Source organism: Elgaria multicarinata, chromosome 12 (assembly GCF_023053635.1).
Source record: "Elgaria multicarinata webbii isolate HBS135686 ecotype San Diego chromosome 12, rElgMul1.1.pri, whole genome shotgun sequence".
Taxonomy (NCBI): Eukaryota; Metazoa; Chordata; class Lepidosauria; order Squamata; family Anguidae; genus Elgaria; species Elgaria multicarinata.
This window is the reverse complement of record NC_086182.1, coordinates 9827954-9842209: the sequence shown is the minus strand read 5'-3', so window position 1 is coordinate 9842209 and position 14256 is coordinate 9827954. Positions and strand designations below refer to the sequence as shown.

At 46.3% G+C, this 14256-nt stretch overlaps 1 protein-coding gene across 4 annotated transcripts in view; it reads right to left on the bottom strand.

Moving 5' to 3' along the window:
- Positions 1-405: 405 nt before the first annotated feature.
- FGFR1 (fibroblast growth factor receptor 1) overlaps positions 406-14256 on the bottom strand; it is a 115219-nt gene continuing 101368 nt past the window's right edge. For all 4 annotated transcript variants that reach the window (XM_063139281.1, XM_063139278.1, XM_063139280.1 and 1 more), the window contains exons 13-18: positions 13546-13736; positions 12231-12353; positions 8645-8715; positions 5884-6021; positions 2844-2949; positions 406-1721 (exon numbers count right to left, since the gene is read on the bottom strand). In XM_063139281.1, coding sequence (XP_062995351.1) covers positions 1545-1721; positions 2844-2949; positions 5884-6021; positions 8645-8715; positions 12231-12353; positions 13546-13736 — 806 coding nt within the window. In that variant the 3' untranslated portion in view covers positions 406-1544. The remainder of the gene's footprint in view (positions 1722-2843; positions 2950-5883; positions 6022-8644; positions 8716-12230; positions 12354-13545; positions 13737-14256) is intronic.

The window sequence follows — 14256 nt, the reverse complement described above, 5'->3', positions numbered from 1 at the left end:
AACTCTTGAGCTGGTCTCACTCTTGGTTCCTGGCCACCAAAGCAAAAGGCTGTTGAGGATAAGCTGCTCTGACCACACCGCGTCCTATTCCCCAAAAGGGCGTGAGCCGTTCCGATCCGCAAAGTAGAAACGCCGGCCGCTGGTCAAGGGACTAGGAGTTCCGAACCCAACCATGAAGTCACTGGCACACCCCGTTCTTGTGCTAATGCGGTGAACTGAGGACCTCTGAGCTGGTCCCCAAGTCCAAAGACTGTATACACAAGTCCCTCGATGCCTAGAGAGGGGCCAGAGCAGACACGAACGGTGGGGATGGTGTAGAAGGAGAAAGGAGGATTATTTCATGGCAACGTTGTTCCAAAAGGCATCAACATGACCAACAAAATCACTGTTTAATATAACCCCATATAAAACTGAAGCAGCAGCAATTTTTATTGAAGTACCTAAACTGAAATAAATTTTAGAACATAATTTAAAAAAAACAAAACCAGCAAAAGTAGCAAAATATATGATTTGTTTTTATAGCAACTGATACCTACCAGCCACTAGTAACTTACTACCAAAGTGATATTATCTCTGGTAACCACCATTAAAAAAAAAAAAAGGACATGTAAATATATAATTCATATTTATACATTTTGCAGCTATGTACACAAGATTTTTGTTTTGCTTTTATCTTCTGAGCACTGGTTTCACTTGGCCGCCTCCTTTTAAGTTTTATGTCAGTGCTGTGAAGATGTTGGATGTTGTCGTACCTGGTCGTTTCCATGTTTGGTCAGCAAAGCACACATTAAGGCTGCAATCCTATGCACACTTTCCTGAGTGTAAGACCCATTGAAGCTTCAGAACGAGCATGCATAGGATTGTGCTGTGAGAGCACTGGAGTTAAGAGGCGGTCCCGGGTGCGGATTCCAGGCTGGTACCGTATCGCGACAGGCACTCAAGCACTAAGACATTCCAGTTTGCAGCTGGATCCAGGGTGTCTTGGTGCTACAGGATTTGCACCTCAGCTCTGCTGTTAGCTTATTGAGCTGTTAGAAGTTGGGTGGCTTGGATTTGGAAGTAAGAAAAAGAGAGTTGGAAAAGCCCCTCCTCTTCACAGGAATGTTATTCTTCTCAGAATCCTTCTTGGAAAAGTGACAGCACGTTGCTGTTTAGGAACTGGTGTCTGGGTCTCCGTGTTTTGTTTAGACACTGGCCAAAAGTGTGTGTGGGGGAAATAGTTCAACTTAAATCCACGGGGAGTATTCAAGCACCTCTTGAATACCTACAAACACCTACAAACACCTCTTCTGGAGATTGAGGGCTTGTAATAATGGCAGCTTTGAGAAGAAGACGGTGGGTTTGCTTATTCGGAATGGCGTCTCCGCAGTTCATGAATGCAACAGTGAAAAGGTGACTCGGACGGCTGTCCCAAGCGGCGCTCTGCCACCAGTCCAGCTGGAAGGGAAGTGCGCACACAGACGCACGCAGACTCACTCACTGACACACGCATGCCACGCTCGTACGCACAGAGGGGTTGCAAACGGCCCATGGAAGCCGCAGGGTCAGCGCCTCTTGAGTCCACCGTTGGCAAGCTGAGGCGGGTGCTTGGGGAGGCAAGGTTCGTCGGGGAGGGGATCGTGGGAAAACACAGAGTCCTCTCCTGAAGAGCAGGTGGAGCTGCGGGTATCTGGAAAACTGGGAGAATACTGGTCCAGTGGCATGGAGAGGTCCAGGTATTCCTAAAGGGAACACAAGAATTGTGAGGTTGAGTGGTAGCCGCCTGTTTCAGGCCAGGAATTGGAGCCGGGGAGAAAGTGGTGTGAAGCCCCTAAAAGACAGACGTTAGCAAAAGGGTCCCAAAGAGAGACCCAGTTCAGACAACACGTTGCTCTACGCAGTGGGAAAACTCCACTCAACGGTTGTGTTTTTAGGGGGTACTCACCACACAACATGCTCTAACTCCACTGTGGGCTCCTGTGGAGTTGAGTAAAAGGCAACACGACGTTTGACTGACAGTTTCTCTGCCCCCTCTCCTCCCCCAGTCCTCCTGATGGTATCCCATCAGCCATTGCTGCAAAAAACAAACAAAAAACAACAATGCCCCAGTCCCAGTGGCTCTCCTAGAGTGGCACTCCCTTCTTTTGCTGCTCTTGCCAGAGAACTCTGTAGCCGGTTGGAAAAGTCCATTCAGTGCAACGGGAGACTTCATGGTGCCCTCCACAAAACACAATGGTTGTGGGGTGGAGTTTTCCCTCCAGACAACACATTTCTCAATGGTGGAGTAAAAACTCCATCATGGAGTTCTGAAACCACCATAAAGAAATGTGTTGTCTGAACTGAGCCAGAGAGAAACTGGAATAAATACAACAGAGAGATAGTTCAACCTGAATTTCTCCAAGCCCAAAGAAAAATGGGCCTAGCTCTGCTTTACCCAACCTGGTGCCCTCCAGGTGTGTTGGGATGCAACTCCCAGTCAGCATGAACATCTGGATGGCCCCCAGTTGGGAAAGAATCGAAGCATCAAAATGGGATATCTCTGTGAGAAACTGGAACCTCCACTCCAAGATAAGTGGGAACTGTGAATGCCAGGGCCCAAAGCCAGAAAGACAACACACCAGGTGCTAAAACCAGTGATTTCGAGCCCCCGGTGTTTCGTGCAGGGGTGGAGAACCTACCTTTGAACCCATGACTTAATCTGATACAAGCAGCCTATAAGATTAATTATTGCAAGATTTTATTGTATTAAATTGTACAACACATTGATGGCTTTTTGGCAGATAAGGCAGTATATAAATGTTAGAAAGACATACATCATTACCACTATATTTAGATTTGGGGGAGTTTGGTCTTTGGTGTCTTACCTGGTTAGAGGTCATGGCCACAATTCTATCTAGGTCTTCCACCAGCTGCTTAAATGTGGGCCTTTGGGAGGGAACAGCATGCCAGCAATCTCGCATCATCATGTACCTGAGAAGAGAGAACCATGAATGAGTCGTATGTCCCCAGGCAACAAAGCAGTTAGATCAAAAGCCACATCAGAAACATGAGCAAGAATGAAATCTAAGTGCCGTGACTAGATAATCTATTTCTCAATAGTATAGATTGTAGCACTTCTGGGTGAAGGATTACATTGCTTCCAAGTTCCGTACAGCACTTCACACACTCCTGTTGCTCTACAGTACAAATGAGAAGCCTCTTGAATGAAGCTGCTTCCATTAAATGGAGAGAACACCAGCTCCCATGGCTATCATAATAAAATGAGGCTATTTCTAGCCCTTACTGTCACAAGGAAAGAATATGAGAACAACGGCGCAACAATCAGAGGGAGTTTCTGGTGGGTCTTGGTCTATGGAGGGAATTTTAAGTCCTGCATCGACCCACGATAATGTGCTCATGTTGTCCTATGTGTTACTATTCCCAGTGTTCTAGCTTTACTGCCCACCTCTGCTTCTATCCTGGTGGTGGTGGGGCTTGAAACCTCAGGCTCATATCCAACTCTTTGCCCGTTGCCTCTGACATGGGGGTGCTTCCTCTTGGTGTACTATGGAGTATGGTTGATTTATTGATTACAGTTACCTCCTGCCTTTCTTCTGTACACGGGGTCCCAAGGGGTCGCCCATCTAGGTAATGACCAGACCCAGACCTACTTAGCTTCTGCATGGTGGCTGCCACATGTGCCTTCAGGCTGTTGATACGTTCTCTGAGTGATTCTGTTCTATCTTCAGACCTTGCCTGTGCCTAAAGTAGACCAGCTGGTTCCTGGGGTATGCAGGATTGCGTGCTTTAAGCTTTAAAATAAAAATAAATGAAGGCTTTTTATCTAGTTTTCAAAACTACTGAAAATCGACACCAACAATTTGTTAACTGTTGGTTATTTTAAGAAATAGGAATAAAAATAAGCAGGAACCATAGCTGGTCAAGATTTCCTAAGGCGTTAAAGGTAAGCAGATTATCTGTTAGTAACTTTTCGATTAACTATTAAGGAGTAGAGGTATGATAGCAACTTAATATAAAACCTCTTGTTATATTGTTGGGAGCCTTCGGGGGGCTTTCTGTGTGTGCCAACCCCAGAAACAACCGTGCCCCAAAAAACTGTTTATTCAAGCCTGCCCTGATGCTAGCTGGTTGAGCAGTTTTGTAGGGCTGAGCACTGATCCTTCTCATTAAAAGGGGGAGAATCCGTTAAGAGCCACTAGGCAGGACTGGCCAGGACAACATGGGAAAGGACGGAGATTCATTCAATACAAAAGACCGAGTTGAAGTAGCCTTAGCCTGGGTCAATTTGGGATACTCTCCTGCTGAGAAAAACAAAAATAAAAGGAAAGGGAGACTTGGTTTATTATCACGCACAGCTTTCAGCGGGGCTGGGAAAATAGTGCTGAACTCCTGCCAGTCACCATCATACGCATCTGCCAGTCAGCAGGGGTCCTGTTATGTCGTGCTTGGTGGGGCTTTCGATGTGGTCGGTCTGTCTCTCTGAGTTGGCAGAGGAAAACGTCTCAGAGGAACTCATTTAAAAACAGGCTGAGCTTGAAACGGGCTCAGAGCAGCACCCGGAGATTCTTCTTCTTTCCTTTACCCTGCCCTTATAATCTAAGGGCCTGCTTCACATGCCCTAGCTATGGGAAGGTTGAACATCTGGAGAAGCAGGGCCTTCACAGCTGTAGCCCCGAGGCTGTGGAATGGTGTCTTAAGAGGACAGTTTTGTTAACTGACATCTCTCCTGGCTTTCAGGAGGGATGGACAGAGAGGGGAAACATAAAACTTATTTGCTTGGCATTTGGGCTGGAGGGATCGGTTGTGTTTAGGGCTGATTTAGATATACATGGTTTCAACATGAAATGTTATTATTTTTGCTGCTGCATTTGAATTTGCCATAATAAAGTTGTTGTTGTTATTATTATTATTAACATTTCTTGGCTGCCTTTCAGGGCAGAAGCCCTCACAAGGTGGCTTACAACAATAAAATACATAAAACCAGTTAAAATATTAAAGGCAATAAAACATGAACAAGAAATAAAATAGCAAATAAAAAATAAATAAAAGCCAACAATAAAACCAGCAAGAACAACAATGGCAATTGGAGCAACAACAGTACTCATATCATGAGAAGGCCACAGTACAATAAAATGTTTTCTTAAAAGCCTGCAAGGATGGTGCATGGCGGACCTCCGAGGGGAGTTTGTTCCAAAGGTGTGGGGCCACTGCAGAGAAGGCCCTCTTCTGTGTGATCACCTACCTAATTACTCTCACAGGTGGGCAAATGAGAAGGGCCTCTCTTTCTGATCTTAAATGGATGATATGGGTGAAGGCGGTCCTTCAAATACCTTGGTCCCAAACTGTTTAGGGCTTTATAGGTCAAAACCAGCACTTTGAATCGGGCTCGGAAACATGCCGGTGCAGCTGGCTTTTTAAAGAACCCAACCTGCTTCTGGTGTAAAGGAATGGCAGGATACAAATGTGTCCATAAATACAGAACAGAGGCTGCTACAGCTTAGGAGCAAGGAGATAGCCCCCTAAAATTCTTACTGAGAAGTAATCACCTCCAGCGTATCTGTTCCCATGGTGCTGAATCTGGCAAAGCAAAAACCTTGCTTAAGCTTTCCGCCAGGTTCTACATGGTGCTGGGGCGGTTCGCTCACAGCTGCGTTCTGCTGAATTCGAAGCAGCCGCAGCCTTTGAGCCAGCAAAGGGTTAAAGGCTGTAGGAAGTGCAAGTTTGCTTTCCGCATTAACAGGTTGCTGGCAGCACCCTGCGCTCTCGACACTTTAGAAGTAGGGGGCTGCCAGCGCCCCACCTTCCCTCGCTTACCAGATGCCCGTACAAATGCATGCATCTGAAATCCGGGTCAGCAGCCTGCCTGCCCTTTTCTACCTCGGAAACTAGGCACTGGGCACTCACAGTTCGTTGGTGCAATTGCTGGGCTTGTCCATGCGGTGCCCTTCTTTCAGCAACTTGAAGAGCTCCTCCACCGGCACTCCCGGGTATGGCGATCCGCCCAGTGTGAAGATCTCCCAGAGAAGGACGCCGAAGGACCACCTGGGCCAGGGACAAGCACACCGCATTATCAGAACACGAGCAGTTTGCTCTCTCCATTTCACCCACCCAGGAAAATACCCCAACATCTATGTGGCAGGAAAGTCTGGCAGCGGTTCCAGAAACCACGCAGGGACAGGGCTGGACCCTGTTCCTCTGCCTGCCTCGTTTCCACCTGGCCTGGGAGAGCGGGGCGCTGACGGACTCCAGCTATGAAGGTTGCTCCTAATGCCTTTGGGATGCGCAAATCCACAGGACCCCCAAGCTCACTGGAGTCCTCCGAATTCCATCTCATTCCAACTCGGGTCCATATCAGATTGCGAGCTTTGGGTTTTCCTTTCTGCGTAAAAATCTGTACACATTTGTGGGCGTGGGTTTTCCAAATGTATGCATAAATCACGCACATCTTTGAAATCAACCATGTGCACCTTCTCCCACTGATGAAAGCCTGTTTGTGCACAGTTTCAGAAGTATGCATTTTTCCACACATGGTTTTTCAAATGTACAGATGCTATCCAATGCACTGCAGACTGTGTTTGAGTCTGAGGGTAGTATCCAATGTTAGTCCTATGGAGAGTAGACCCATTGGAATGAATAGGACTTAGATTAGTCATGACTAACTGAAATTCTATTCATTGCAACGGGTCTAGTCTATGTAGGATTAACATTGGATATTACCCTGTGTTTTGTCTGGAAGGTGCAAACTGGGTAAATCCTGACTATTTTATTTTTTTAAAAAAAATAACAACTTAAATCTTTTTTTTTTTCCTCCAGAGGAACAGTTGTAGTGTACGAACGTTGTGAGATGCTTTAGGGACTTCTGGAGTAGGGCTGCAGGTGGAGGTAAAAACACACATCCCAGGATAGAAATTGAATCAATAAAAGATTGCAATGCAAAAGTCAGCAATGCAATAAAGACTGCAAAGCGATTTGCCAATTGTGCTTCTACTTGTATACTGGGGAGGAGATGTAGCTCAGTGGTAGAGCACATGCCCTGCTTGCAAAAGGTCCCAGGTTCAATCTTGGCTTCTCCAGATTGGGCTGGGAAAGGATCCTGCCTGAAACCCTGAAGAACGGCTGCCAGTCAGTGTTGACAATACTGGACTATATGGACCAATTGTCCGACGAGGCAGCTTCCTATGTTGGGCAAACACAACAGCTGTTTAAATAGCTCTACTCAGTTGGTTAAGAAAGAGAGCCACCTGCAGCTGTTTCGAATTGTGGTCGGCCAGATGTTTCTGGGAAGCTCACCCAGCATCCAACATTCAGTAGTAGAATTCTTGTCTACCTGGAGGTTCTATCCAGCTCTCATAGCTGTTGATAACTCTACCCCTTTGTGAATTGGTCTAATACTTCTTTTTAAAAAAATAATAATATCCACATGTTTTTTGGTGGGGGTGAAATGAAAGTTTTGCTCAACCAAGAGCTTAAAACTCTCCGACGGAAGGAGGAAAGAGCTTGGACTGGCAGTAAAGTCGGTGCTGGCAGCCGGATTCAGACAAACAAGCCCCGTTGCCAGATAATGCAGACAGAAAATACTGTTCCTGCTTATAGTAATTAGCATTTCATTATGATAAGATGAATCACATCTGGTCTATTTCACCTTTGGGAATCGCAGCCAACACACCAGGCTTAATTGGAGATGCCAGGAGGCTTAAAGGCCGCTATCTGCACATAAATGAGCAAGAGGGAAGAGGGTGGTAGGAGGTTAGGAGGATGTGGTTGAAACTTTAAGTAAAGATACACTCCAAGAGGGATGAGACGTAAGTTAGTGGGGTTGCCAGAACAGTCGGCATCTTGAAGCTGAGCTGTAAACGCGGCGGCCATGAAAAGCCGGTACAGAAGACAAAGTCAAATAAGTGAAGGGAGGAAGGCAAAGCCTCTACATCTCCCAAACCTCATACCCAGAGATCGACCCCTCTGAGGGTTCAGTGGACCGCCGGAGGGAGCACAGGGCCCGTAGCTCAGGGGCGGAGCACAGGTTTGCTTGCGGAAGATGCTAGCTTCAGTTCCCTGGTCATCTCCAGATTGAAAAAAGGATCAAGGCCGGGATATTTGCTTGAGACCTCAGAGAGCCTCTGCCAGTCCTTTTAGACTGGATGAGCTGCTGCTGCTATTATTATTATTATTATTATTATTATTATTATTATTATTATTATTATTATTATTATATTTATTTGTATTCCGCCTTTTGCCCAATACTGGGCCTCAAGGCGATATTACAAAGTTTAAAACATACATTTTAAAACATAGGAAAAGAAATGTAAAAAAAAATTAAAAATTAAAATACACAACACCCCCAAAGAAGCCTGCCTCTTAAGTTCCCAGTCCCAAAAAAGTTGTTGCAACTGGGTGTGTGTGAGATGGTTCTGTGCTGGGAGCCTGAGTCTGCTAGGAGGCAGTTGGGGGTTCCGCAGACTAGACAAACCCCCAAGGCAGGACAACAGCAGCCGCTGACTGGCCCCTTGCTTTGTAGGCTTCCTCTCCTGGCTGGATCAGATGGACACGATCCCAGGTAGCAGGAGCCTGCCTCTTAAGCTCCCAGGAGCTAGGCGGGTTGATGGACTGACTCAGCTTAAGGCAGCTGTGTATGTTCATGTTGTAAAGTAGCCAGAGAGATACTCACACGTCACTCTGATGGGTATAGATCCTGTCAAATAAAGCCTCGGGAGCCATCCACTTGACCGGCAAGCGACCCTAGAATGCAGGAAAGACCAGTGTATCAGTCCAAAGCCAAGCGGAAGAGTGGGGCACAAAAGGCATGTGAATAAGGCGGCAGGCAAGACAAGACAGGCTCTGGGACGCTAAGGTTTGTAGATGCTCTGGAGTTAGCAGAGGGCTTCAGGTTTGTCCTCTGTGGAGCTCACCCCCATCTACCTATATGACAGTACACAGATTGTGCACAGAGGATCTGACTGATTGCCATTTGTTAGGTTAGGAAAGAAACTTTCCCCCAGGGCCAAACTGGCTAGAGATCTTCCCCCTGACGTACAGGTGGGGATTTTTTTCCCTGACTCAAGGGCCAGACTGTCAGTCGGAAAAGCTCCTTGGGGGCGCATGCCAACAGTGGGTATGGCCAGAGCACAGGGTGGGCATGGCTACTTCACTCTCACGCACCACTCACACAGATATAAGACACCCCATCCACACACTCACACACTCTTCCCAGCACCCTCTCCCAGCTGATCCATGCATGTTAGCTGAGGAGGAAAGGGATTTCTCCTCTCTCTTTCTCAGCGCTGAGCAGGGAAAACCTTTTATCTCTAAAAAGCTGATTGGAGATAAGAGCTTTTCTCTGCCTGGGGAGGGGGAGCAAGGCTTGGGGAAGAAGCTTATGGCCTGGATGGAGAACCAGTGAAGGCCACAGGGTTCCCCACACCTGCCGTGAATTATGCAGCTTGTATCACTTGCTTGAGTCATCTTAAGCTACATGCACCGCATGTACAATTTGAAATTAGAACCAGAATAAGTTTACTTCTCATGACCCTAGTGCAAAGCAACAACGCAAAAGCAATATAAACCCATGAAAAAAACCACTTCTAAAAAACAAATTGACCTTGTTTACAACTAAAATAAAATGTGGTGCTAGTTGCAGCAGCATGGGAGACCCTATCTTTTTGACTATATGTCTAGTTCTGTTGGCTAGAGAAAAAAACCACACATTTCTTTTGTTGATTTGACTTGCAGTCCTTTTTGAGAAGATACCCCAACAACTTAAAATCTTGTTTCCTTATAGGTAGGGCATTGCAGCAAGTAACATGGTGAATTCTCCACAGCACATATGCATAACTACGTACGCAGGATCTCAAAAGGACTTTTCTTGAAACAATCATCCACTCTTGGAAGAGGCATCTGCTAAAACACGAGAAGCGTCTGTTGCTCTACTAATTGGATTCTTAAAAAGAGTTTCGATAAAAAACTTCCATAATCATTAATCAATTTAAACATATAGTGCAGGCTTCCCATCAGGCTGCACAAACGCATCATTCAATCCATTTTAATATCGTGCTTCAGCTGTGGCTGGCTGAATGCCAGTCAAGTACGCCTGAGAAAACCCATAAGATTGAATTAAAGCAATTTTCCTCTGGCACCAAGTCTCCCCTTTCGAGGTGCTTTCTGAAATTTGCTTCTTGAGGCACAGAGCAGGCAGTCTGCAGTCCTCCATGGACAGAATTTTAATAGAATACTTTAAAGATACATATGTGCAAAACCATCGCAGTGGGAGGTATTCTGGTTTCACCTTCTTCTGAGAAGAACAGAGGGGGTCCTCTCTGGGGATACACAGAATTGACCTAAGGATTATATTCTGTGGCATTTCCCATTCAGACAGGCTGTGATGGCTTTCCATGGTGTGCTTGTTCTGAGGCTATGCCCCACAACCTAGGAAGACATCAATCTCTAAAAAAAAGATGTACATTGGAGGTGTCAGGATCAGGCCCGTTCTCCCTAGTGTCAGGGATAGGCTTTCAGAGCATCAATCGGACTCGATGACAGAAAAAGAAGAAGAAGACATACACCAGTCAAGACAGGAAGAGCAAAGGAAATTCTCCAAGACTCTCAAGGAGTCAAGGAGGAATCTTCTCAGGAGCTTATTGGACAGGACGCTCAGGTTCAGAGATCACCCCGCTCCCCGGGAACTTAGTTTTTGTTCAAGGGAGAGGAAACATCAGAGTTGACAGACTCCAGAGTCCACTGCAGGGTCAAGTGGGCAGAGTTGAGAGGAGGTGGGAGGCTGTCAGCTAGGTTGGCCACTTGACAGAAGCTTCACCTTGAAGACCCTCCCTGAAGGAGGAGTTCAGTAAAAGCCTGTTGGGCACTGCGGGAAACTGTCCATTTAGTTGATAGGCAACTGCTTTGCTTTGTTGGGCTAATTAAGCTTAGAGGATCGCTCCTAGCATTCACACTCCTTTCAGGTGTGAAGAGACGTCTATTTACTGAATAAAACTTTGTGGACTGCATAACAGACCTCTTTAACATCTCACATCTTGGTGGGAGGGCTTAGAACCACAACAGGAAGGCATTCATTTATTTTTCCATCCAACTACTGCTAACCTCACTCCACTCTAAGAAACTTTGAGTTGCTAACCAATGGACTCAAGGGATGACACTCCATCATACTGAGAACTGCATGTACTCTGTCCTATGATCTGGAAGCACCTGATGCAGCAACCTGGCTGAAGCTAAGCAGGTCTGGGAATAGTCAGCACCTGGATGGGAGATCGCCTGTGAGGAACCCCATGTGCGTCCTTGAGCTTCTCCAGAAGAAAGGCAGGATATAAAACTGAATTAAGGCTGCAATCCTATGGATGTTTAGCCAGAAGAATGTCTGACAAATCCCAGTATTCCTCAGCTAGTTATGCATAGGATTTTGCCCCAACAGTGTCGAAGGACAGCTGGACTCTGTGACCAGGGTTAGTTACACAGATTGAGAACATGTGCATATATTTCCACAATTTATTTGCCTCTGCTAGTCACAGAAAATGGAAAGACTCATAGGGTGCTGAGCCCGAACTTCTGACCAACCAAACATTTCACCTGGCTCTTGCTCTGCACTCCTTGGGAAGCTGAGATCCTTCAGAAGCTGAATTTTGCACCCAATTCTCTTTCTTCCCACTCCCCATGGTTAGCTGGAACAAACTAAATTGTTGAAATCAAGCTAATCTACATACATTTTCTTAATCCTGGCACTCGGTTTTTAAAAAGAATAATTATAATACCGTGTTTTATTCCTTATATCTTATCGTTGTATCATTTTATCTCTCGTTGTTCACTGCTCCGTAATCGGTTTAGATGTGGAACAGTATACAAAAGTTATCAATCAATCAATAACATTCCCAGGCAATCTGTTATCTAGGAACTGACCAGACTCAGACCTGCTTAGCTTCAGAAAGATTTCTGCAACAAACAAATGCTAAAACAAAATTTCCATACGTTAACAGAACACACAATGGTCTGGTTAGCTCAGGGGGACAACTTCTGGTGACAGGGAAAGAGGGCGTGCATTGATCCTACTGGACGCCATCCCCCATTCCTGCTGAATTCACCATGGCAGAGGTCAATTTAGAAAGGAACATGGGGACCATACGCCTTGTTCACAAGTGAAAACGTGCTTCCAGAAGCTGCAAAATCAGCCCATGTGCTATCCATCCTCGTGTAAGGTGATGACCACAGCTCAGCAGAATTGGATTGCCCCTTCTGAACATGCCACTCACGTTTGTTGTCTTCTTGTAGTAATCTATGTGATGAATGTCTCGAGCCAGACCAAAGTCCGCAATCTTCATGACACTGTCTTCCGTCACGAGAACATTCCTGGCAGCCAGATCTCGGTGGATGCACTAAGAGGGAGACAGGGACCATTAGGGACCTCCAAGAATGAAGCAGCCCACGAAGGCCTTGTCACATCCCTACAACATAGGAATGTGGGAGCCATCCTAGGCTGATGAGAGAGATTAAATGCTTTGAATTAGTACATCAGACATCCTCAACCTGTCGTCCTCCAGGTGTGCTGGACTGCAGCTCCCAGATTTCCTAGGCTGCACGGCCATTGGTCATGCGGACTGGGAATTATGGGAATTGTAATCCAACACACCAACAGATAGGGGACGGCAGGAGTCACACTGTAAAGCAAAATTCTGTGCCAAGATAAAATCTAAATTCTATGGCCTGTCCGTTCTATGCAAACCAAGCAAAACTGTACAACTTTTCTCATGCAAGCAACTTCTGAGAGCACTAAGGCCCCAGCCTCTGACTACAGGAAATCTTATTGCCCGCCCGCTTTCGAGCAAATCTGCACAATCAACAAGGGGTAGACACTCGCCAGCTTGGAAGCTGAATTCTCTGCCTAATTACCACATTCTGCATTTTTGCCTGCACGTCCACAGAACTCTCAAGGCCACTCAACCCTGGCTATAACAAGAGCAAGAGCGAAACCCCAGAGACTTACAAGCCCAATCAGAGGTGGGCAAATCGTAAGCAAAGCCAAGGGACGTTGCACTCCAACATGCCTGCGATCCAAAAACGCGGTATCCAAATGTCAGCATAACTCTCCTTTGCAGGGGGATCGTTTGTAGAATTCACCGCCAACAAAATACCCTCTTCTTCTTTTTTAAATTCCTGTTTTTATCTAGGCTGCCCCAAAATATATGTTCTGGAGAGGATCAATGCTATTGGACCTGTCTGACGGCCACAGAGGGCTAACCTAGAACTGCGGACTGCCTTCCAGAAGATACAGGGGAAGATATGTGCTTTGGATGGCTCAAAAGACAACAAAACAAACCGATGTTAAAGAGCACACAACTGTATGAAACACCTTATAGTACAAGTCAGATTGTTTTATACAAGTCAGGTATTGTTTTATACAAGTTGTGTGCTCTTTAGCATTTGTTTGTTTTGTTTCTATTCAACTGCTGCCCTCCTTGGTTTGTTCACAAGACAACAAACCTCTCATCAATCCCTCTGTCTCCTCCTCCTCCTCCAGTCTGTACTTTCTAACCACTTCTACCATTCCTTCCTGCTGCAATTGCTCACCTTTTTGGATGCCAGGTATTCCATGCCCCGAGCAACTTGGTACGCACAGGACACCAAGTCTTTGAAAGAGAGCTGTTCTTCTGGGATGTGGGTGGGGTTGTAGCAGTATTCCATGCCTGGGGGACGCCGAGCCTGCAGGTATTCCCTCAGGTTCCCTTTGGACGCATACTCCACTATCACATAGAGTGGGCCTGACACAGAGAAAAAAAATTGGCCTTACTTCAAATAGCAATGCGGTCCCAATCCCAATCTAATTGGCACTTCGGTATCTAACTGAATGTGCCCATTCTGAGTGGGGCTGACCAATGCCAGCACAGGGAGGATTTGTACCAAAGAGATGCAGGGAGGGAATGACTCCCCTTGTCAGCAGCATGGCTTGGCCACCCAAGCATAGCTTTTCAATTTTCTACTGGAAGTAGAGTTTGTATACCTCTACAAACTGTTCTTAGCTCTATGGCAGGGGTGCGGAACTTCAAGCTCGGGGGCTGAATCCGGCCCTCCAGGATTCCCCAGGTGGCCACGCCCCCTACCCCTGGCCCACCCCCTTTTACGCAGTTCCTTTTCCCATTCCAAAAGGTTGAAATGCCTATCTTAGAGCTTAATTACTGGCAGCAAGACAGGTAAAATATGCTGGTACCTTTAGGCCCTGCCCCTTTTGCCATTGTCCCCGCCCACTAATAGAATGCGGCCCCCAAGAGCTTTTCTGAAATG